Source organism: Ursus arctos, unplaced genomic scaffold (assembly GCF_023065955.2).
Source record: "Ursus arctos isolate Adak ecotype North America unplaced genomic scaffold, UrsArc2.0 scaffold_29, whole genome shotgun sequence".
Taxonomy (NCBI): domain Eukaryota; kingdom Metazoa; phylum Chordata; class Mammalia; order Carnivora; family Ursidae; genus Ursus; species Ursus arctos.
The window spans coordinates 11,145,268-11,163,968 of record NW_026622974.1 but is presented as its reverse complement, the minus strand read 5'-3'; the positions used below and the strand labels follow the sequence as shown (position 1 = coordinate 11,163,968).

The following is an 18,701-nucleotide window of genomic DNA, read 5'->3' as shown; positions in this document are numbered from 1 at the left end:
CTGTTACCTCTGCGCTATGTTGAAGAGAAACTCTTTGGGAGAAAGCCCGTGGTGCTGAGACCCATTTGCCTACACACACACACACACACACACACACACACACACACACGTCCCGCATAGACAGCTCTGCTGTTTCTGCACTCTGCTAGGAGTTCTTCCTCCCTGGCCTTTCCTCTGGGATGGAGACATAGTTCCCTCAGTCCCCAACCTCACCCCCATTCTCTGAGAGATCAATCACAGGTGAGCTTCCCTACTTTTTTGTCTCCTTCTTTCCCCAACATAGGGACTATTTTCTGGTCTCCAGTGCATGTGTGTGTGTGTGTATAGGGAAAAAAAAGCTCCTGACTGAGATGCTTTTAAACCTCAATTCCTCCTTAGGGCCTAAAATTTTAAAACCAAAAACTTACACAAAAGTTCAACTCTTTTGTGACCTGCATTCCACTGGGTCACATTCCCGCCTTGAGGCAGTAAGGCAAAATGTTAGCTGCCCAAGAATGGGGGAGGAAGGTAGGAATAACCAGAAATACAAGGTGTATATGTTAATTTTCAAGATAGCATCCTGCCCCAAATGGTCTTAACTCACCCAGAACCATAACGTCTCTTTTCCTGATCATCTTTCCCTGTCCCTGGTTGTAACCCCCACCCCTCCTCCCAACTTCCTGGACGGTGCTCTGGTTTGTGTTGGGACAACTTGTGCACATTTTCACTATGACACTTACCATATTCTGATGGCTGGGGTCTTCACGGGAGACTGTGAGAAGCTTGCCAAAAAAAAAAAAAAGTTCTATTCTACTTTGTATCTTCAGCCTCTAGGACAGAGCCTGGCATATAGAAACTGTCCAATAAACTGAGGAGAAACTGATATCTAGATTTTAAAAATTGTTTGCCCAAACTAAGAATTAGAGACAATAGCTAACATTCACATAGCACTAACTATGCCCTGTTTGCTCTTAGCAGATGGGATGCATTAATTCTTTGGTTCTGGCAGTGATTATGAGAGTAGGTATCTATTAGGGTTCTCACTTTACAAATGGGGAAGTGGGTGTACAGAGAGCTTCAGCACTTTGCCCAAGGTCAAGGTCACGCAAAAGCAAGTAGAAAAAGCCATGATTTGAGCTGGGTTATTTGGCTTCAGAGTCTATGCTCTTAGTCACTAGGCCAGGCCACCTTGCACATATTGACTTGGCTTTTACAAGGACACGGCATGCTCCTTGTGTAAAAGATTCTGATACATCTTTTAAGTCATGCCATTCTAAAATGCCTCCAATGAGGCATAAAAGGAAGAACATATGGGGCAAGGGAATTCTATTATTTTACTTATCATTAACAAGGATAATTTACCGACACATTTGCCTTAAAAGCACCAGGTGACAGAAGGTCAAATTCTTACCACTGCCACAGTAGGGTCGGGATGCTCATAGGTGTGCCAAAGGGACATGTTCTGTCCTAGACATTAAAGAGAATAGACCTTCAAAGAAGGAAAAGGAAAAAGGAACTGCAAAGCCAGAAAGAATTATCCCTATTTTTAAAGCATCTGAAAAGAAGGGAGCAGGAGAATAGACTAGAAATCTTACCAAGTGCTCTGATCTTTCCAGAGGAGAAAAATAAAGAGTAGTTCAGTTTCATTTCTTTTTCTAGAACCACTAAGCTTAACTCAAATGGTAACTCTAATGAAATACCCATGGAGGTGGCATTTAAATTGGTTATTGAAACAGCCGTAGACATTCCTTTTCATAGGAATTTGGCTTAATCTTTCACAAGTTTAAATATAAAAATTGCACACTTATTAATTGTGGGTGAATATGAGATTTGGACAACTTTTCTGGGCAAGTAGTAACCTGAAAAACTTTTCTGTTGCCTTATTATTTCTTATAACACTGAAAATAAAATAAATTTTTATGAGCTACCTTCCTTTACTATAAATTAGGATACTGATTATAACTTCACTTTTGTTAAAATTCGGATACCTACCTAGTTTTCTTTATTGTTCTATATTGAGTGTATCTACCTGAAACCAATATGAAATAGAGGAAATGTTATCTTATTCAAATAAAAAGAGCTATTTATAAATTACTATGAAAGAAGCAAGCCAGATTCAAACACTGAGTACTGGGGGGAAAAATCAAAAGTAATAGGTCCTTTGGCCCATTTTGGACAAAGAACACACACACATTCATTTACTCATTTATTTAGAAAGTGTTGAGTACCTTTTATATACAAGGCAAAAGTTGGTATGTTAACAATGTCTATTAGAATATGATAATAAATGACTCTAAACATGACCAGTCCATCAATTCATTTATGGCCTAATGGCTGGTTAAGTTAAACAATGGGTGCTGTCCATTTAAGGCTCTTAAGACACCCAGAATCCTGGTAAATAATATGCACTGTAGTTATTTATAGTTATACTTTTGTTTCCAAGGCTAATAGAAAATAACACCCCACCGAGGTGTTAAGAACCCCAGCTAGTCACAACTATGGGTGGAGAAGTTGGTACTATAAGCCAGATCTAATTTTTCATCTGATTATTGGTAACATTTGACATGGTATATAACTACATTAAATATCTAGCAGATATGCATATCAAAATGCCAATATTAAATACATATGTAATTGTTAATAATAAAAGGAATAAAAGTTAATGTGGAAATTTCATTAAGGAAATATTAATAGCCCGTATTATCTGTATAGAGCCTTCCTATTACTTATTAAACTGAAATAGTCATCATTTTTGTTTCATGTGTATATTTTACAATATGGGAAATTTCATGTAAAATGGAATCATTTACTTTGTGATGAAATTTGGAACTGCAGTAGAATCCCTGCTTTATTCTACTTTATTTCAAAAACTTTTAAATCCACGAATAATGGTAAAATTTAAAAAATGGAACTAGATAAACACATGAAATCACAATTCATTACTTTCACATTTATTTTAAGCTCTTCTATGGTATCACTATAAAATGCCTTTATCATAGAGTTCCTTAGTAGTGTCTTCTCTTAATTGAATTTAGTCTAGCAAATTTAGAGTTTCATTGATTATGGTTTTTTCTGTACAAGATCGAAGATAAAGATCAGATAATTTTAAGAATTATTGTTAGGCAAAAATATTTTGTGTGTTCTCTCCATGAAAAATCTCGAGCAATTTCCTCTCAATTAAAAATACTAATATTTCCCATGGGATTATAATATGGCAGAGACTTTTTGAAAGTAATTGAAATGTGTTAGTAAGAGGACAATATTTTCATGCTAAATTTGTATCAGGAATCCATATATTATTAAAATAATTTTTTTTCATAGACGATGACCTACATCTTTATTTGCCTAGAAATCTGAACATTGTTAACAATAGAAAGGTCAGTACAATGTGGTACCAATCAGGTTTCTTGACACATTCAGGTTTAAATGGACCAAACTTTCATTCAATTAGCCCCTGGCTTTTGCAGCCAGGAACCTCTTGTTCTCAGTGTCTTAACTAAAGGACAGTGAAGGTATAAGAACAAGCTATAAAAAAAAGAGGGATCTTAAAAGCAAAAGTCTTCTCTGATCATCCTGGTTTTGTTTTCTTTATTGAACACAGACCTGGATGCTTCTGTGCCTCTAAAGGTTTAGAACACAGCCATCAGGCATGTAGAAGCACAAAGGTAGAAAGAGAACAGCTCTTACTGTTACCATACAATCATTGGCCACCAGCGCTTCAAGGCGCCTCCACGAGTCCCCTGCGCTCCTCTTCTGTCTCTGAGGGGCAAGGATTCCTGGAAACATCACTGCTCCTATTTCTGTTCTTTTCCAGGCAACACAATATCACTGCTTTCCTTCGGGAGCCTGAGTGGCAAAGCTACCCTTTCCTGTGTCCATCCTGCCCCAAGCCACTAAGTGCAAGTCTATTTCCTTGAACTGTTGGGTTGGCAATGTGAAGAAAATGAATAGAAGAGTTCATCTCTTAGCTCTTCCATATTATGCTGTTTTTTCTTAGTTATGGGTGGGGGGAGGTCCTAAGGTGCAGTGGGAATGTTCATACCTAAAGAGGGCAGAGTTTTCTGGAATTTTTAAAGACCACCAAGGCACTGGTAGTTAAGTGGGCTAGGGGTGACCAAAATTTCAGAATTTCTGTCAATCCACAGGACAAAGATTCGTAACTGCCCTTTTCAGTTCCCAAAGCATTTATTGATGGATTGATTGCCAGACTGGTCTATTTAATGGAAAGAGGCACTCTTCTGTTACCAGGGAGTTAAGTGAAGACAGACTGGAGCTGTAGCACTGGTGGTGGATTCCAGCTGGTCATGCTTTCTAATCCCTAACTACGTAGTTGGATAAGAAAGTGCATCAGTTAGATGTGAAAAAGCATGGGCTGCCTCTCCAGAGTCCAGAAGTGCTTAAAAACTGTGATGTATATAATCCGGAACAATAAATTACGTGCACAAAGAGTTTATCATAACATAAAATTAAAAAGTGACAATTTCATCACACGGTTACACTGCTGTTTTCCTTTTTTTTCTTTTTTTTGGGGGCGTTTTGTCCTTTTTGTTTCATTTTTCATTTCCATTTTTGTTTTTTATGGAGAGTTGGGGGAGGGTAGAGATTTGGTCCACTGAAGATTAATCACCCTCAATGATATATATATTAGAAAAAATATCAGCAGCAAGACTCTCTAGAAATAGATTCTGTTTGATGTAGCTAGTCTGTCTTTTCTGTTTTGCCCTCTTTCACGGCAGCCTCTGAAGTTTTCCGCAGGGGGGCTTTCTCCGAGTTGGCATGTCCTTGGCCAGAATCCGCCGCTCCGCCATTTTTGTGGGTAGTGTGTTTTTCCAAGTAGTTCAGCATTTCACTGAGGACTGTTTGGAAAGTGCTTAGGGCTGCACATATTGCTGGAGTCCCAAAGCCATGAGTGATCAAACTGGAAATGAGAAGTGGTAGGGAAAAAGAAATGAACAACTTATAGTATGATACAGAGCAAGCATGTGATCCAGAACATTCAATTAAACAGGCATTTACTGTGTTCCTAAGTGGTGTCAAGTATTAGGAAAGATAGAACACAAGTCAATGTATCGCTTTTGACCGTAAGAAGTTCAGGATGCATTTAGATTTGTCATTGATAGACTTGATATACACTAATGATCAGCAAGCCTAAGTATTTAACACGTGATTTGGCTCTGATTCTCTATCTCATTAAAAGAGCCAAAAACTACAACTTTCTGTGTGTGGGAATCATCTCATTTTTAAGAACGGCATATATGCTTGTATGAGCATAGGTCGCACAAGAAGAAATAAAGATTGGCTGAGAATGCTTGATGGCTAGCTGTTCCTCCAACTTCATTCTTCTCTTCTTCATAGTAGCAAAGTTTTATCTGGCTACACGGTCATCTAGCTGGAGACTACATTTTTAAGCATTCCTTGCAGTTATGTTTGGACGTGGGACCGACTTTGCCATGGTAGGACATGAGGGGAAGTATTGTATGTGATTACCACCTGCTTAAAAGGAAATTGATTGCCTTTTATTTTTCTCTCAAAATAGTTATGCAGCTCTGCCGCTGGTGGGGGTAGAATAAGACTGAAGAAATCCACTCACCTTCAGTGTCCTCAATGAGAGAAAAATAAAATTCTGTCTTATGTAAGCCACTCTATGTTTGGGTTTTAGCAGCTAGCTAATTAACTAGTAATCATAAATAATGGAAAATGTAGGGAGCGTTGTTGGCAACTTCAGCACAGGTAACCCTTCCAGTCATGACAAATACCATCTCTAGCTGAACAAATACGTAATTGTAGATTCCGTCTTGTGAACAGCGCCCCCCCCCCCAGATTGTTCATTTGGTCAATTGTTTCTGAAGTGAGACTCTGTCAGGTTGCTCCCATAATTAATAGCTTGTAATAGTATAGAAAGATATGCTTTGACATATATTATGCATGTTATAATGTATACAACATAGTATATATATTACACACTCAATAAATAGCGCTATTAACTGCTCACAAGTCCTAGTATCATTGTTATGACATTAGCAGTTTTTAAATCGGACAGTATCATCTTCCATAATATGTTAACTAGCTTGTTACCCCTTGTAAGGTATGTAACCTTTAGGAGCAAAAAGAAGAGTTTAAAACAATGCAAATGAGGGATTTACAGTCTAAGGCAGCCTTCTGATATGCCTGAGTGGTGATAATAATAGGATCTATCACATGGGATTGCTTATATTAGTCCATAAGAAGGGCTCAGAATGATGCCAGACCTATAGTAAGTGTTCAATAAATGGTAGATACTGTTGGCTATGGGATATTCATGGTAAGGGTAAAATTTTCTGCATGTCTCACATTATACTCCACGGGTTGTTAGCATCTTTCATCTGAACATTTTACAAAGCCTGCTCTGTGCCTAGGTCATAATCAACATATATTAAAACGGGAAAAGTCTTCAGTCTTCCAATTACTTAGAAAATAAGAATGGTTAGTGCTTAGGCAACTATGCACACCAAAATCTGAAGTATAAGACATCATCATAGTTCAAGCACCTGCATATCTTTGCTACAGTATCTTGCATTGCTGAGCCAGAAAACTGACCTCAGCTCCATTTCTCAATGAGATAACTAGAAGGGAATCCATATGCTTTAAGATCTATCAGGGAATCTGGCCCGCACATGGTATGGATTGGAGTGGTGGAGGAATTAATTGTGGCCGCAGCCACAAACACAAACGAGCGAAGCCATTCATTAATGTCTAAATCCTTGGCTCTGGTTACACACTGCCTCTCTGCTCACGCTTTCTTCCTGTTTCAAGCTCCTTGTACCACTGGATGAATTTTATTTTCCTCCAGAGTGCCATGTCCTCCTGGTGGGGACCACCCTCTTTATCTCCGGCGGCGTATGCAGAATTTACTTTCACTAGGCTAAATATTAAAGTTAACAAGCCGATATTTGAGTTCTGAACATATGCCAGGCCCTGTTCTATGTGTTTCCTTCTGTATCACCTTCTACAATTCTGGAAACAACACTAAAAATTAAGTATTGTTGTTTCCATTTTTACAGATGAAGAAACCAATGCTCAGAGAAGTTAAGTAATTTGCCTGAGAAATCTAATATTCTGTATTGCCTCTGTGCTTATGTTCTCAGGATGTGGGCGTGTTTTAATTTTTTTTTTTTTTTTTTTTTTTTTTAGAAATCACATTCTGTTGGCAGTTTTAGCTTCATTTCTCAAATTTTGTTCAGTCGGCAGACTTGTAGGCCTGGAAGATGAGAATTCTTCTTATTCTTCTAAGATTGGGGTTTTTAAAAATCAAGTACAAAGTGGGTAGGCCTACAGAAGGGCTTTAATTCTCCAGGTGGAGAGGAGGTGTCCCCGTAATGAAGGATTCTTAAGCTGGTCTCCTTTCTTGGCTGACGGCCTTGCTTACTTCTCCACTGTGCACTACCGTTAGCAGGATGCACTCTCGTCTCTGCCCTGCCCTGAGGACCAGGCATGCCAAGTCTTCACACTGGCTCTGACTTTACACACTTTGTGATCTGGAAGGAAGAAGTTATTTAGCTTCATAAGGTGACAAGGGTCTGACTAGGACATCTGCACGTTCTTTCCAACCCTAACCTTCTATCCACAGCTGCTAATGCTCTTCTTTAAACGCAGGACATGGAAAGAAGGTTATGGATATTGGAAGACCACTGAGCTGAACAGAAAAGTCTGAAATTGATTTTGGAATCTTCAACACGAGAAAGGTAACTGTCCATGTTGAATACCTGAAACTAATGTTAACGTTGTATGTTAATTACACTTCAATAAAAATAAACAAGACTTAAAAAAAAAGTAAAGTAACTGCTTGAAATGTTATCTTTCAACATGGAAGACATCACGTAAATTGTTAGTTTCCTTCATTTAACATTTCCCGCACATCAAAAAAACATACGTGGCACACTGCATAGGATGATAATAGGTACAAAAGATAGCTTCTATTCTAGCAGTTTTCAGTGAGGTTTATTAATTCAAGTAATTCAAGTAATTTAATATTGTATTAAAAGAGCACAGAAAAAAAGTGTGAAATCACAGGATGATTAAAAGGAATTTCTGGAAATATCATGTTATTCTGTTGGCCCCAACCACTCCAGAAAAATAAGTGTATATCTCATTTACAGTAACATACAAAAAGGTGAAAAGGAATAATGTAGAATCTACAGAAAAATAATAGAAAAAACTGAAATAATAAGTCTGACTTTCAGTCCTAGACAGAAAATAAACTGAGGTCATCTGTTAGTCAAATCTCTAAAATCTTTGATAACAGAGATCAATTTTTGCCTTTAGAAAATATTATTTTTCAGCCACAGACTTAATATTGACTTAAAATTCCTATTTCAGGATAAAGATTTTTCAGCCACATTCTTTGCATTTGCATACATTTTCATCAGATTAACAGGAGAGGGTATTTCACAGGCAAATATTACCTGGGTTAGATAGTAGCCATAAATGGTTTGAAGTAGGTAGTCAAAATTTAGAAGTTCTTCCAAATTTTTTTTTTTAAAGATTTATTTATTTATTTATTAGACACAGAGAGACAGCCAGCAAGAGAGGGAACACAAGCAGGGGGAGTGGGAGAGGAAGAAGCAGGCTCATAGCGGAGGAGCCTGATGCGGGGCTCGATCCCGGAACACCGGGATCACGCCCTGAGCCGAAGGCAGATGCTTAATGACTGAGCCACCCAGGCGCCCCAGAAGTTCTTCCAAATTCAAATTCATCTAAAAGTGTATCCTCAGGAACGAGACAAGTGAAAGCGACAACTAGCATTGTGTTCAACGTGTCCTCTTCATGCCACAGTTTCAACATTGTCGCTGAAGGTGGCAGCCAGGCTTGATGCTGTGTCAGATTTCCTATCATATTTGCATTTCTCAGGCCTCCTTCCTCCCTCCTTTGCAATCATGTGTTCTATTCTTTATTTTTAAAAGGCTTATCTCAGGCTCCTCTCTTCTCTATCCCCAAACCTGTGATGGTCATTCCTACTTGGGCACCTTCGTTTGTCCTCCCTCTTCTCAGCTGCTCTAAAGTCCACTGACCCATCAAAGCTCCTTGGATGATATGGAAAAAAGTGTTAGTTTCCTGGTCCCTTGATTAAGACATTGAAAAAGATATGCTCCCGCCAAAGGATAGAAACTTGCCAAAGTGATAAAAGAACTTAAATAGAATTTTTAGGAGAACGGAGTAACATTCCCCCCCTGCCCCCACCACCAAATTGTACAACCAGAGCCTGGAAAGACCATGGGAAGACAAAGACAGGGGAGGGTAAGATCTCAGTCACCAAAGGGAGGAAGAGGACTGGGAGCCATATGCGTGGCCTTATAGCCCAGTGAGAATCAAAGTATGTAGATATTCACAGAGAGGCAAAGAAGATGCTGTACGTGTCTCTAAAACTTTGTGGTTTGAGCTCTTACTATACATTGGTAATCTAAAGTTATAGTCTCATCTTAAAAAAAATACAAAGAGCTGTTAAAATAAAAAACAAACCACAAATGAACAGCAACAACAAAAACAAGCAGGGCTGAGATGGGACACTATCAGCATCAACCTACACTCTTCCTGACACTGTCAGCCGCCAGCACTTGGCTACTGGTGACCTCCTGAGGCAGGAGCGTCAGGGGAGAGTGGTGGTAGGGGGTGGGGTACCTCAGTGTCTGGAATGACTGACTTACCAAAAGGCTAAAGTTTCCCTGGCTTCATTGAGGAGTTTCTGAAGCCCAGGGTAGTAGGATTCAAAGTTAAGTTAGGTTCCAAGAATAGGGAAGAGGAACGCTGCAGAGAAGGGCGGGGAGGGGTGGGGAAGGGAGATGGTGCTATGTTAGCAGACAAAAGATTAAATGGTAATTAAGATACTTGGCTTTCTTTTCAGACAGTTTAATGTTTAAAACTGGCAATGATAAAGAATGGAGTTGAGACTTTTTTTAAGTATAGGAAATTCCTATTTCAGGATAAAGAAAACAGTCATGCGTTTTTGAGACACCGAAGTTGTTAGGTAATCTTTGAAAAATCTTGAAAGATGGGAGAGAAGGTGTGAAATAGAACAGAATAAACTGCCTTAATAATCAAAATGGGGGGACGGAAAGAGAAAGATTTTAGGCACTCTAGCTTATTAAATTACATTTAATTCATCCCTTAACAAGTTTCTTACAATGGGACATTAAAAAAAAGATTTACTTATTTTAGAGAGAGAAAGAGACTAGAGAGGAACAGAAGAGGAGGGAGAGGAAGCGAGAGAAGCTCCAGAAGATCTGCGCTAGGATAAGCTTGGAGCCAGGCTCCATCTCACCATCCTGAAATCAGGACCCTGAGATTAGGACGCTGAGCAGAAACCAAGAGTGGAATGCTTAACGGACTGTGCCACCCAGGAGTCCCTGTAATGGGACATTTTTAAAATCAGGTACATTGAATGTAAGCTTACATAGGGTAAGATTTATCCTTTTTAGAAATACAGACCGTTGAATTTTGACAAACCCATGCAGTTGTGTAACCACTACAATTACCCAAAACATTTTCTCATGTTCCATGTCAGTCAACCCCTTCTCCCTCAGCTCCTGGGAATAAGCACTCTAATTTCTATCCCTATAGTTATTACTTTTTCCCAACTGTCATATAAACTGAACAATAAAGTCTATAGACTATTATAACCTGGCATAATAATTTTGAGATTCATCCATGTTGTGGTGTTTATCAATAGATTATTTTTTATTGCTGGTTAAGTGCTCCTTATCACCATTTGTTCATATAATGGGTCCTTACCATTCTGAAGTGTTAATATTTTTAAAAGAAGTGATCACAGAAGGGTTCAGTAAGGAACCCAATAAAGTAACTGCATTTTTTTAAAGATTTTTTTTTTTTAAGATTTTATTTATTTATTCGACAGAGATAGAGACAGCCAGCGAGAGAGGGAACACAAGCAGGGGGAGTGGGAGAGGAAGAAGCAGGCTCATAGCGGAAGAGCCTGATGTGGGGCTCGATCTCATAATGCCAGGATCACGCCCTGAGCCGAAGGCAGGTGCTTAACTGCTGTGCCACCCAGGCGCCCCGCATTTTTTTAAAGATTTAAAAAAAATTTTTTTTAAGTACTCTCTACACCCAACGTGAGATCAAGAGTTGTGTGTTCCATTGACTGAGCCAGCCAGACTCCCCAGTACTTGTGTTTTTTCTTAACTAAAGTGTTATTAAGGGACTAACAATGTACTTTACTATAGGATTTTCGCAATGCATCTGACAAAATCTCCCCAAATACCATATGATAAGTTGAGGGGACAAATGAACTAGATGAGGGCTGACTTAGGGAGACCCACAGCTGGTTGGGCAATGGTGCCCCAAGTGTAGGCCTAGGGCATTTGTCAGCCTTGAAGGGTGTTTCCAGTGGAGTACTGCCAGACTCTCCCATTCATCCCACTCTGCTTGCCCTGTTAACTGACAATGTGTTTGAAGGCGTCCTAGATTTAAGGGCTGGCATTAAGGGAGAGAGGAAAATTCCTGCATTAGATAAGGGAACCTAAATTTTTATATACCTTAATGTGGTGAAAAAGCACTGGTGGTGGGCCAAAATCAAAGGTGTGAAATTTAGGGGAGATTAGGAAAACATATCCATTTGCAATATGCTGACGGAGAGATCTGACCCAAGAGTAATTCTTAGGGAAAGGCTCCCCAGATCAGTAAATCTAAGCTCAAAACAACAACAACAACAACAAAAAAAACAAAACAACAGGTCAAAATCTGAGATTCGCATCACAGCTAGTCAGGCTTCCAAGCTATATTTACCTTGAACTATTCTCTCTCTCTCTCTCTCTCTCTAACTAGATTCCAGCTCATTGATTTCATTTTCCTATTACTAATTTCACACTGAGGAGCAGGAAGGTTCTGACAACTGACTGTGAACAACACAATTACCCGCTGAGAAAATCCAGACTGTTATAGTTTATGGCACCTGATGTCAGAGAAAATGCAACTTCTATTTAATAGTCATTGTCTTAATTTTATTCATGGTTTTAAAAACTCCTATTCTGCTAGATCCCCCAATTAGCATTCTCAAGAGCATCTTTCTGCAACATAAAACATCTTTGCAAAGTGGCTGAGCTCAGGGAGACAGCAACTATGCTGGATCCAAAGGGGAAGTTCCACTTTTGACTTTCCCGGTAAGTGTTAGGGTAGGTTTGCATTTCAGCAACTGGAGGGGTAGCTCAGAGCAGAACCACCCTTTTTAGGGACCGAGTATGTCTCTGTGTGCGCATGTACCTGTGGACTTAGACTGTTCTTTTGTCCTTTTATAAGGTGGCATTCTGGCGGCGCCTGTGTGGCTCAGCCTGTTAAGCGTCTGACTCTTGATCTCAGCTCAGGTCATGATCTCAGGGTTGTGAGTTCAAGCCCTGCGTTGGGTTCAGGGCCCCACTTAAGATAAATACATAAATGAATGAGTGAATGAATAAATAAATAAATTAAATAAAAATAAAATTAAATAAAATAAAAATATATGGTAGCATTCTGATCTCTTCTTGACCAATGGGCCTTGACTCGTATAAGTTCTACTGATTATAGACTTCAACTTTGCAGGGAAAATGTATTGCAACAGTTCAAACTGTACTATCAGTAGTGTTAAAAATGAAGAAATGGAGACAGAAATGACAGAGGTAATAATAGAAGATGGAAAAGAAGAAATTGCTATTTGAAAGAGAATAAGTTATAATCCTCTCTTCCTTTTCCCTGTGTGGTTTTGATAATAAGACATTAGGAACAATCCAGCTTTAACTCAGTGTTTATGCTTATAAACTACTTGCTGTGAATGATGAGAATAATAGAAATATATTTCTGTATATAGAAATATACAGAAATATATAGAAATATAATAGAAATTTCACAAACTTCTCTTTACACCTTGTGATCTCTCATTAAGTACTTTCTTTGCTTGTGGCTAAGGCCTTATAAGTTTATCTTGAAAATCTCCAGGGGCGCCTGGGTGGCTCGGTTGGTTAAGCGTCTGCCTTTGGCTCAGGTCATGATCCCAGGGTCCTGGGATGGAACCCCACCTCCAGCTCCCTGCTCAGCGGGGAGTCTGCTACTCCCTCTCCCTCTGCCTGCTGCTCCCCCTACTTTTGTGCACGCTGTCTCTTTCTCTCTGTCAAGTAAATAAATAAAATCTTTAATAAAAAAAAAAAAAAAAGAAAATCTCCAAAGCTTCAGTCCTTACTCGGAATATAAATTAATAGAGGATTCTGAAAAGACAACTACCGAAGGAACAAGAGCTATTTTACTTTCCTTAATGTAAGTAAATGTGGTTTATACTTCACGAGCTTTGCTGTAAGCTTGAGAGATGTTACAAAGTTGTTTCCATATGGCTTCAGGTGTCCTTCAGAAATGCTTTATCGTTACTTTTCATTGATTTGTCTACACTAATTTAAATTAAAACACTAAAGCTATTTTCTAAAACATAGCCTAAAGTAAACGCCTATGGAATCTTCCCCTGAATTCTTCTTATCTGGGCAAGAGTTGGGCCTAGGATCCAGCACACCCTTTCCAAATACTAAGGAAACACTGATTTAAGATGTATTGAAAAGGTGGGGCACCTTGCTGGCTTAGTCGGTAGAGCATGGGACTCTTGATCTCGGGGTTGTGAGTTCAAACCCCACATTGGGTGTGGAGTCTACTTGATTAAAAAAAAAAAAGTAAAAGATAAAAAATTAGTAAAATGTATTGAAAAGGAAATGGCAGCCTCGCTAGTAGTTGCTACTGAAGACTAGGTCGCTTGGGTGTGTCTGACAACCAAGGATGAATTTTTCTAGCTTTCTTTCGGGATGAAAAAAGCTGGACGTAATTACATACTATTATGCTGCAAACTAGGACACTGGACATGAGTAGAAACTAGCCCACTGCCATCATTTAGGTAATAAGACTAGAAGCTGATTTCATTTTGTCAAATTTCAACTTTCTACCTGGAAAATGTTTGACAAGCAAAGATCTCTTCCTGCACTTCTTTCGGTATGTATAAAGGTTGAAATAGTTTGGGTTGTTATTCTCATTATTTTGTCCTGTTGCGTCATTCCAGTGGGTGTTTGCTATCATGCATCTTTGATTTCCTGAATTGCATACAGATGCCACTGTCACCAACCTCAGCTCTGTGTTTTGGCCTCCGGGAGGCATGCAGGCAGCAAGATTTAAAAGGAAGACAAGGCTCCTTCTCTTTCCCTCCTGGATTATTTAGCTACTGCAGGCTTAGGTCCAAATGTAGCCTGCGGCTCAGTCTGTGCTCCCCACTATGGTTTTAGGTGGCAGCCAGCAAAATGCCTTCTTCCACTCCTGAGAACAGTGGCGAGGGCAGCAGGCTGGGGAACGGCCCCTGGAGAACACCAGCAAAGGACTGTGGGCTTCTCTGCAAAACCTTCTTTTCAGAGCTACGAGGATAAGGCACTTCATCTCTTGGAAGCAGCACAAACCCTGAATATAGGCCATGGACAGAGACCTCACCCTGAGGAAAGTAACTGGGGCTTATCCTCCCAAAACATGATGGCATCTATCCTTTGTAGCCCAGCCTAACTGGCCGGGGACATAGAGGAACAGAAAAACTGTCTGATCGTGCTTATTGTCTACATAGATTATGTTGTCCCATGGCCCCAAGTGCTTTTAAAATGAAGTTTAATTCAAGTGCATAATTAAGGTATACAGTTCTCTGGTGGTGAGAGATTACCGAAATCTACTGATTAGCAAGGCCTTGACAGCACTCACAAACGTTCTGTGCTTCCTTCCGCTAGTGGTTCTCAACCCCAGATAACATAGAAAAGTCACCTGGGGAGCTTATTAAAAAAAAAAAAACCCATATGTGGGTCCCACTCCAGAGATCCTGATGTCATTAGTTTGGGATGGGTCCAAAACATCAGTATTTTTTAAACAGTACCTATTCAATTTAAATGCAGCCAGGGAGCTGGGTATGTTCCCTCAGGACCAAGAAGTAACACCTAAGTAAGTACCATGTCTGCTCTCCTCCCCAGGAAAAAGAGAATGAGGAACTTCAGCATTTCCCCCAAGATCCTCTGTAGAACCTTAGTTTCATGGGATGTTAATAGTGACTCTGAGAAAAAAAGAGTTTCTGTGATCACGTTTTGGAAACATGGGGCTGAGTATTTCTTCCATCCAAAAAGGGTTCTGGGGGGCTTTTGATATGCTAATGTGTAACTGGCATACTTCAAGCAGATTATAATAGGCAGGGTTTCCTGAGCCATAAAACCCTTGACCTGGAGACACTTTCAAGGAGCATCTCATGGGATTAGAGTTCTACAAAACTCAAAAACTCACTTTGGAGAAGCTTATTTACGACTGCCCTGAATCTCTGCCAGATTGGGATATGTGTTGCCCATCTACTGCCCTAAGGTCACGTTCATCCTGTTCTTCTCAGCCACCTACTCAGGTCCCGAAAGGGATTGAGTCCTTATGACTCCCTTTTACTTCAGGCCAGCTCATAAGCAAAGGAGGCTACGGATATAATCATTGCACACGCAAAGTCAACACCAAAGTCAATCACGTCCAAGTCAACTTTTTGAAGGTAAAGACATTTTTGACATCTGCACCCTATTTTTGCATATAGGAATAGAGCTTTTAGGAATAAATGAACCATCTCCTTATATTTCTCCCTATCAGGCAATTCATATTTTCTTTTTTTTTTTTTAAGATTTTATTTATTTATTTGACAGAGACAGCCAGCGAGAGAGGGAACACAAGCAGGGGGAGTGGGAGAGGAAGAAGCAGGCTCCCAGCGGAGGAGCCTGATGTGGGGCTCCATCCCATAACGCTGGGATCACACCCTGAGCCGAAGGCAAACGCTTAAGGACTGCGCCACCCAGGCGCCCCAGGCAATTCATATTTTCTATTTAGAATAAGGGAATGGAAAGGCTGAGCTTAGGGCTCTTGTGCTTTTTGGGATGAATTTTATTCAGTTGTTGGCTTTTTAAAATGAATACATTTCTGAAACATAAAGAGAAAAAATGATATCATATGGAAACGCAACATAAATAATGATTTAACATGGAGTGGTAAATGGAAAATGGGGTAAAATATCATTGGTCTAGAAGAAGCCTTCGAGATCATCCAGCTTAACTGTATCAATTTATGGATGAACGTGCAGAGGCCAGGCTGGTGAAATGTCTCCTCTAAATCCATACTATCAGCTGGTACCAAGAGGAGACTGAGTTAGATCCCTGAAACCAATCCTGAGTGCTTCCTACAATCCTGTGCTGTCTCCCCAGACTGTCCCCCAATTCATAGCTCAACAAAGATAGAAATGATTTAAATAAAAATTACCAAATTTCTTTACCAATGATGCATTCCCCAATTATCCGCACATGTTGTTTTTACAGCGCCATGTTTGAAACTTGTTAGAAACAGTTGTCTCTGGTTTCTGTTGTTTGAATTACTAGTCTCCTACGTGCTGCACCTACAAATCCATGAAGATGTCATCAAGTGACCTTCAAGGGATGCTTTTATATATGTATCTCCTGCAGCATTTGGTTTGGTGCCATGCAACTTGTTAAGTATAATAAATATTGGCAACTGATTTAATTCTTCAATTTCCTGCTTAATGTTAAATGAATGTAAGTACTTTAATGTAGATTCATACAAGAAGTTCATCGTGATTCCACTTGTCTGCTAAGGGAGTGAAAACTGTTGCCTGTTTTATTTTTAGTCTAAATTTTACTAGTGAAAATTTTCAAGGGAGACTATTTTTACTCTTATGTAAATAGAAACTGTTCGTATTTAACTAGTGAATAAGACCTGACCATTTACAGGTATGTTTTTCTTTGCACCTGGGAATTGCACTCAGGTTTTGAAGTTTAAGTTGAATTTCAACCCTACATAAAGGAACTGAAGTGGGAAATATAGGATTTTTTTTTTCTTCACAATTCAGGCTCATGTTTTTTGAATATTCTTAAACAAAATGGTTCTAGAAGTCCTCTTGAATTGGCGGAACATCCTAAAGGAGGCTTAATAATTTTATTTCTTAAATGCTAAATCTCGTTGTATAATTCATTTCATGATGTTTTCTTTTGAGATTAGAGATTAAATTGAAATTTCTCCATTTTTCTTCTGACCTAAAGAATGCTTTCACAGGATTAATAAAATCATCCACTACTGATTACCTTCCCTACCACTTTCCCATCCCCCCCAAATGAGAAAAATAAAAACAAAAAACAAAGCCTATACACACTTTAGGCTCCTTGGAGACAACCAAACATGTCACGTTCAAGTAGAGACACACATGCTCTCCTGAGTGAGCTGCCGAGCATACGGCTCTCAGAAGACAGTAGCTGAGTTGACTGGAATTCATGTCACATGCGGAACATAAAGAAAAGGGGATGAATAGCCCAGCAAGAGAAAACTCAGACACCAGAGCTGTCTTTAGAAATCGGGAGGGAAACAGAATTAAACTGACTATGGAAGACCCCCAAGGAGTAGGACATTAGGGAGACAGATGTTGCCTCAGTGGAAGGAAGGCGTTTCAGATAGAGTTGTCGGAGATAGAAGGGCTGTCTGGGCAATAAAAGAGCAGTCTATCATTGAAAGTTTTTAAGCCTGGAATGGGTGACAACCTGACAAGGATGCTGGCGAGAAGATCCAAATGTTGAAGGGGAGTGGGAAATGGGAGGGGCCTTCCAACATTGAGAATCAATAAAGAAGATGTCATCACCAGCAAATATACAGATATCTGGGAAGTGTCTATACATTTCCTATTTCCAGGAATTATGGGAGGAGTAGGAAGACCTATTTCTAAGAAGGTGTGATGTCAATTCACTTTTTGACTGCAACAGAAGAATTAAGCATATTGATCATTTCACTTCCCTAGCCCAAGGTTCAATTAAAACACCATGGCCCTGGGAATAACCCAGTGGAGAATACATCCAAGACCTAATAGAGATATTATCATAATCCACATCGATGAACATATTTATTGGGTACATACTATGTGTTAAGTACTATGGATAGATACATGAAAGCCTTTCTTAATTACCCCAGGTAATTACCTATATTGTGCTTAATCCTTTCTTACAAAATCTCTCATATATTATAAGTTTTTGAAAGTAATTTTCTGCCCCATTACAAGTTCCTAAAGAACGGGACAATCCTTGAGTCCCAATCTTTCACCACTGGCCATCACCACTGTAAAACACAAGAAACAATAACATTTCAGGCTCCAAAGGTGGGTGCTGAGAAAGAAAACTTCCTCATTTCTCTGATAGGCTGTTCTTTCTGAATGGAGTGTTAAAGAGAGTCTAACTCCCTCCCCTTACTTATGTTGTCAGATGTGCTTTTGCTTGCCTTCAGATTCAAGGTGATTATGAGAAAGTAAGAGACCAAGAAGGGAAAGGTTGCTAAGACGTCCTGAGATCGCAAAGAGGGGAGTTCCTAACATTGCAGAAAATGAGGCCCCTGGGCTTCTGTCTGAGCTGAGTCTGTTCTGTGCATGAGGCCCCATGCCACCTTGGTCTAACTGCCACCGTTGTTCCTGGGAATTGTATCTGCGGGGTCTTGTGCAGATGTCAATCAATTCTCTTCCCCCTTCCAGTAGGTGTTACAGTGTCTGCTGTGTTCTCTACACTTTTGATGGTACTCAGTAAATTATAAATAATGAATAAGCCTGACTGCTGTCATTTTGATGGAAACAAGCAGCTTTCCAGGCTATGGATTGTGAGAAGGGTCACTGCTGTACGGTTTCCCAGAGCACA

At 39.6% G+C, this 18,701-nt stretch overlaps 1 protein-coding gene across 1 annotated transcript in view; it reads right to left on the bottom strand.

The window, feature by feature from the left end:
* Positions 1–4,677: 4,677 nt before the first annotated feature.
* The window catches only part of TFAP2D (transcription factor AP-2 delta), a 55,980-nt gene continuing 41,956 nt past the window's right edge, over positions 4,678–18,701 (bottom strand). Inside the window, exon 8 of the mRNA XM_026507272.2 lies at positions 4,678–4,897. Coding sequence (XP_026363057.1) covers positions 4,678–4,897 — 220 coding nt within the window. The remainder of the gene's footprint in view (positions 4,898–18,701) is intronic.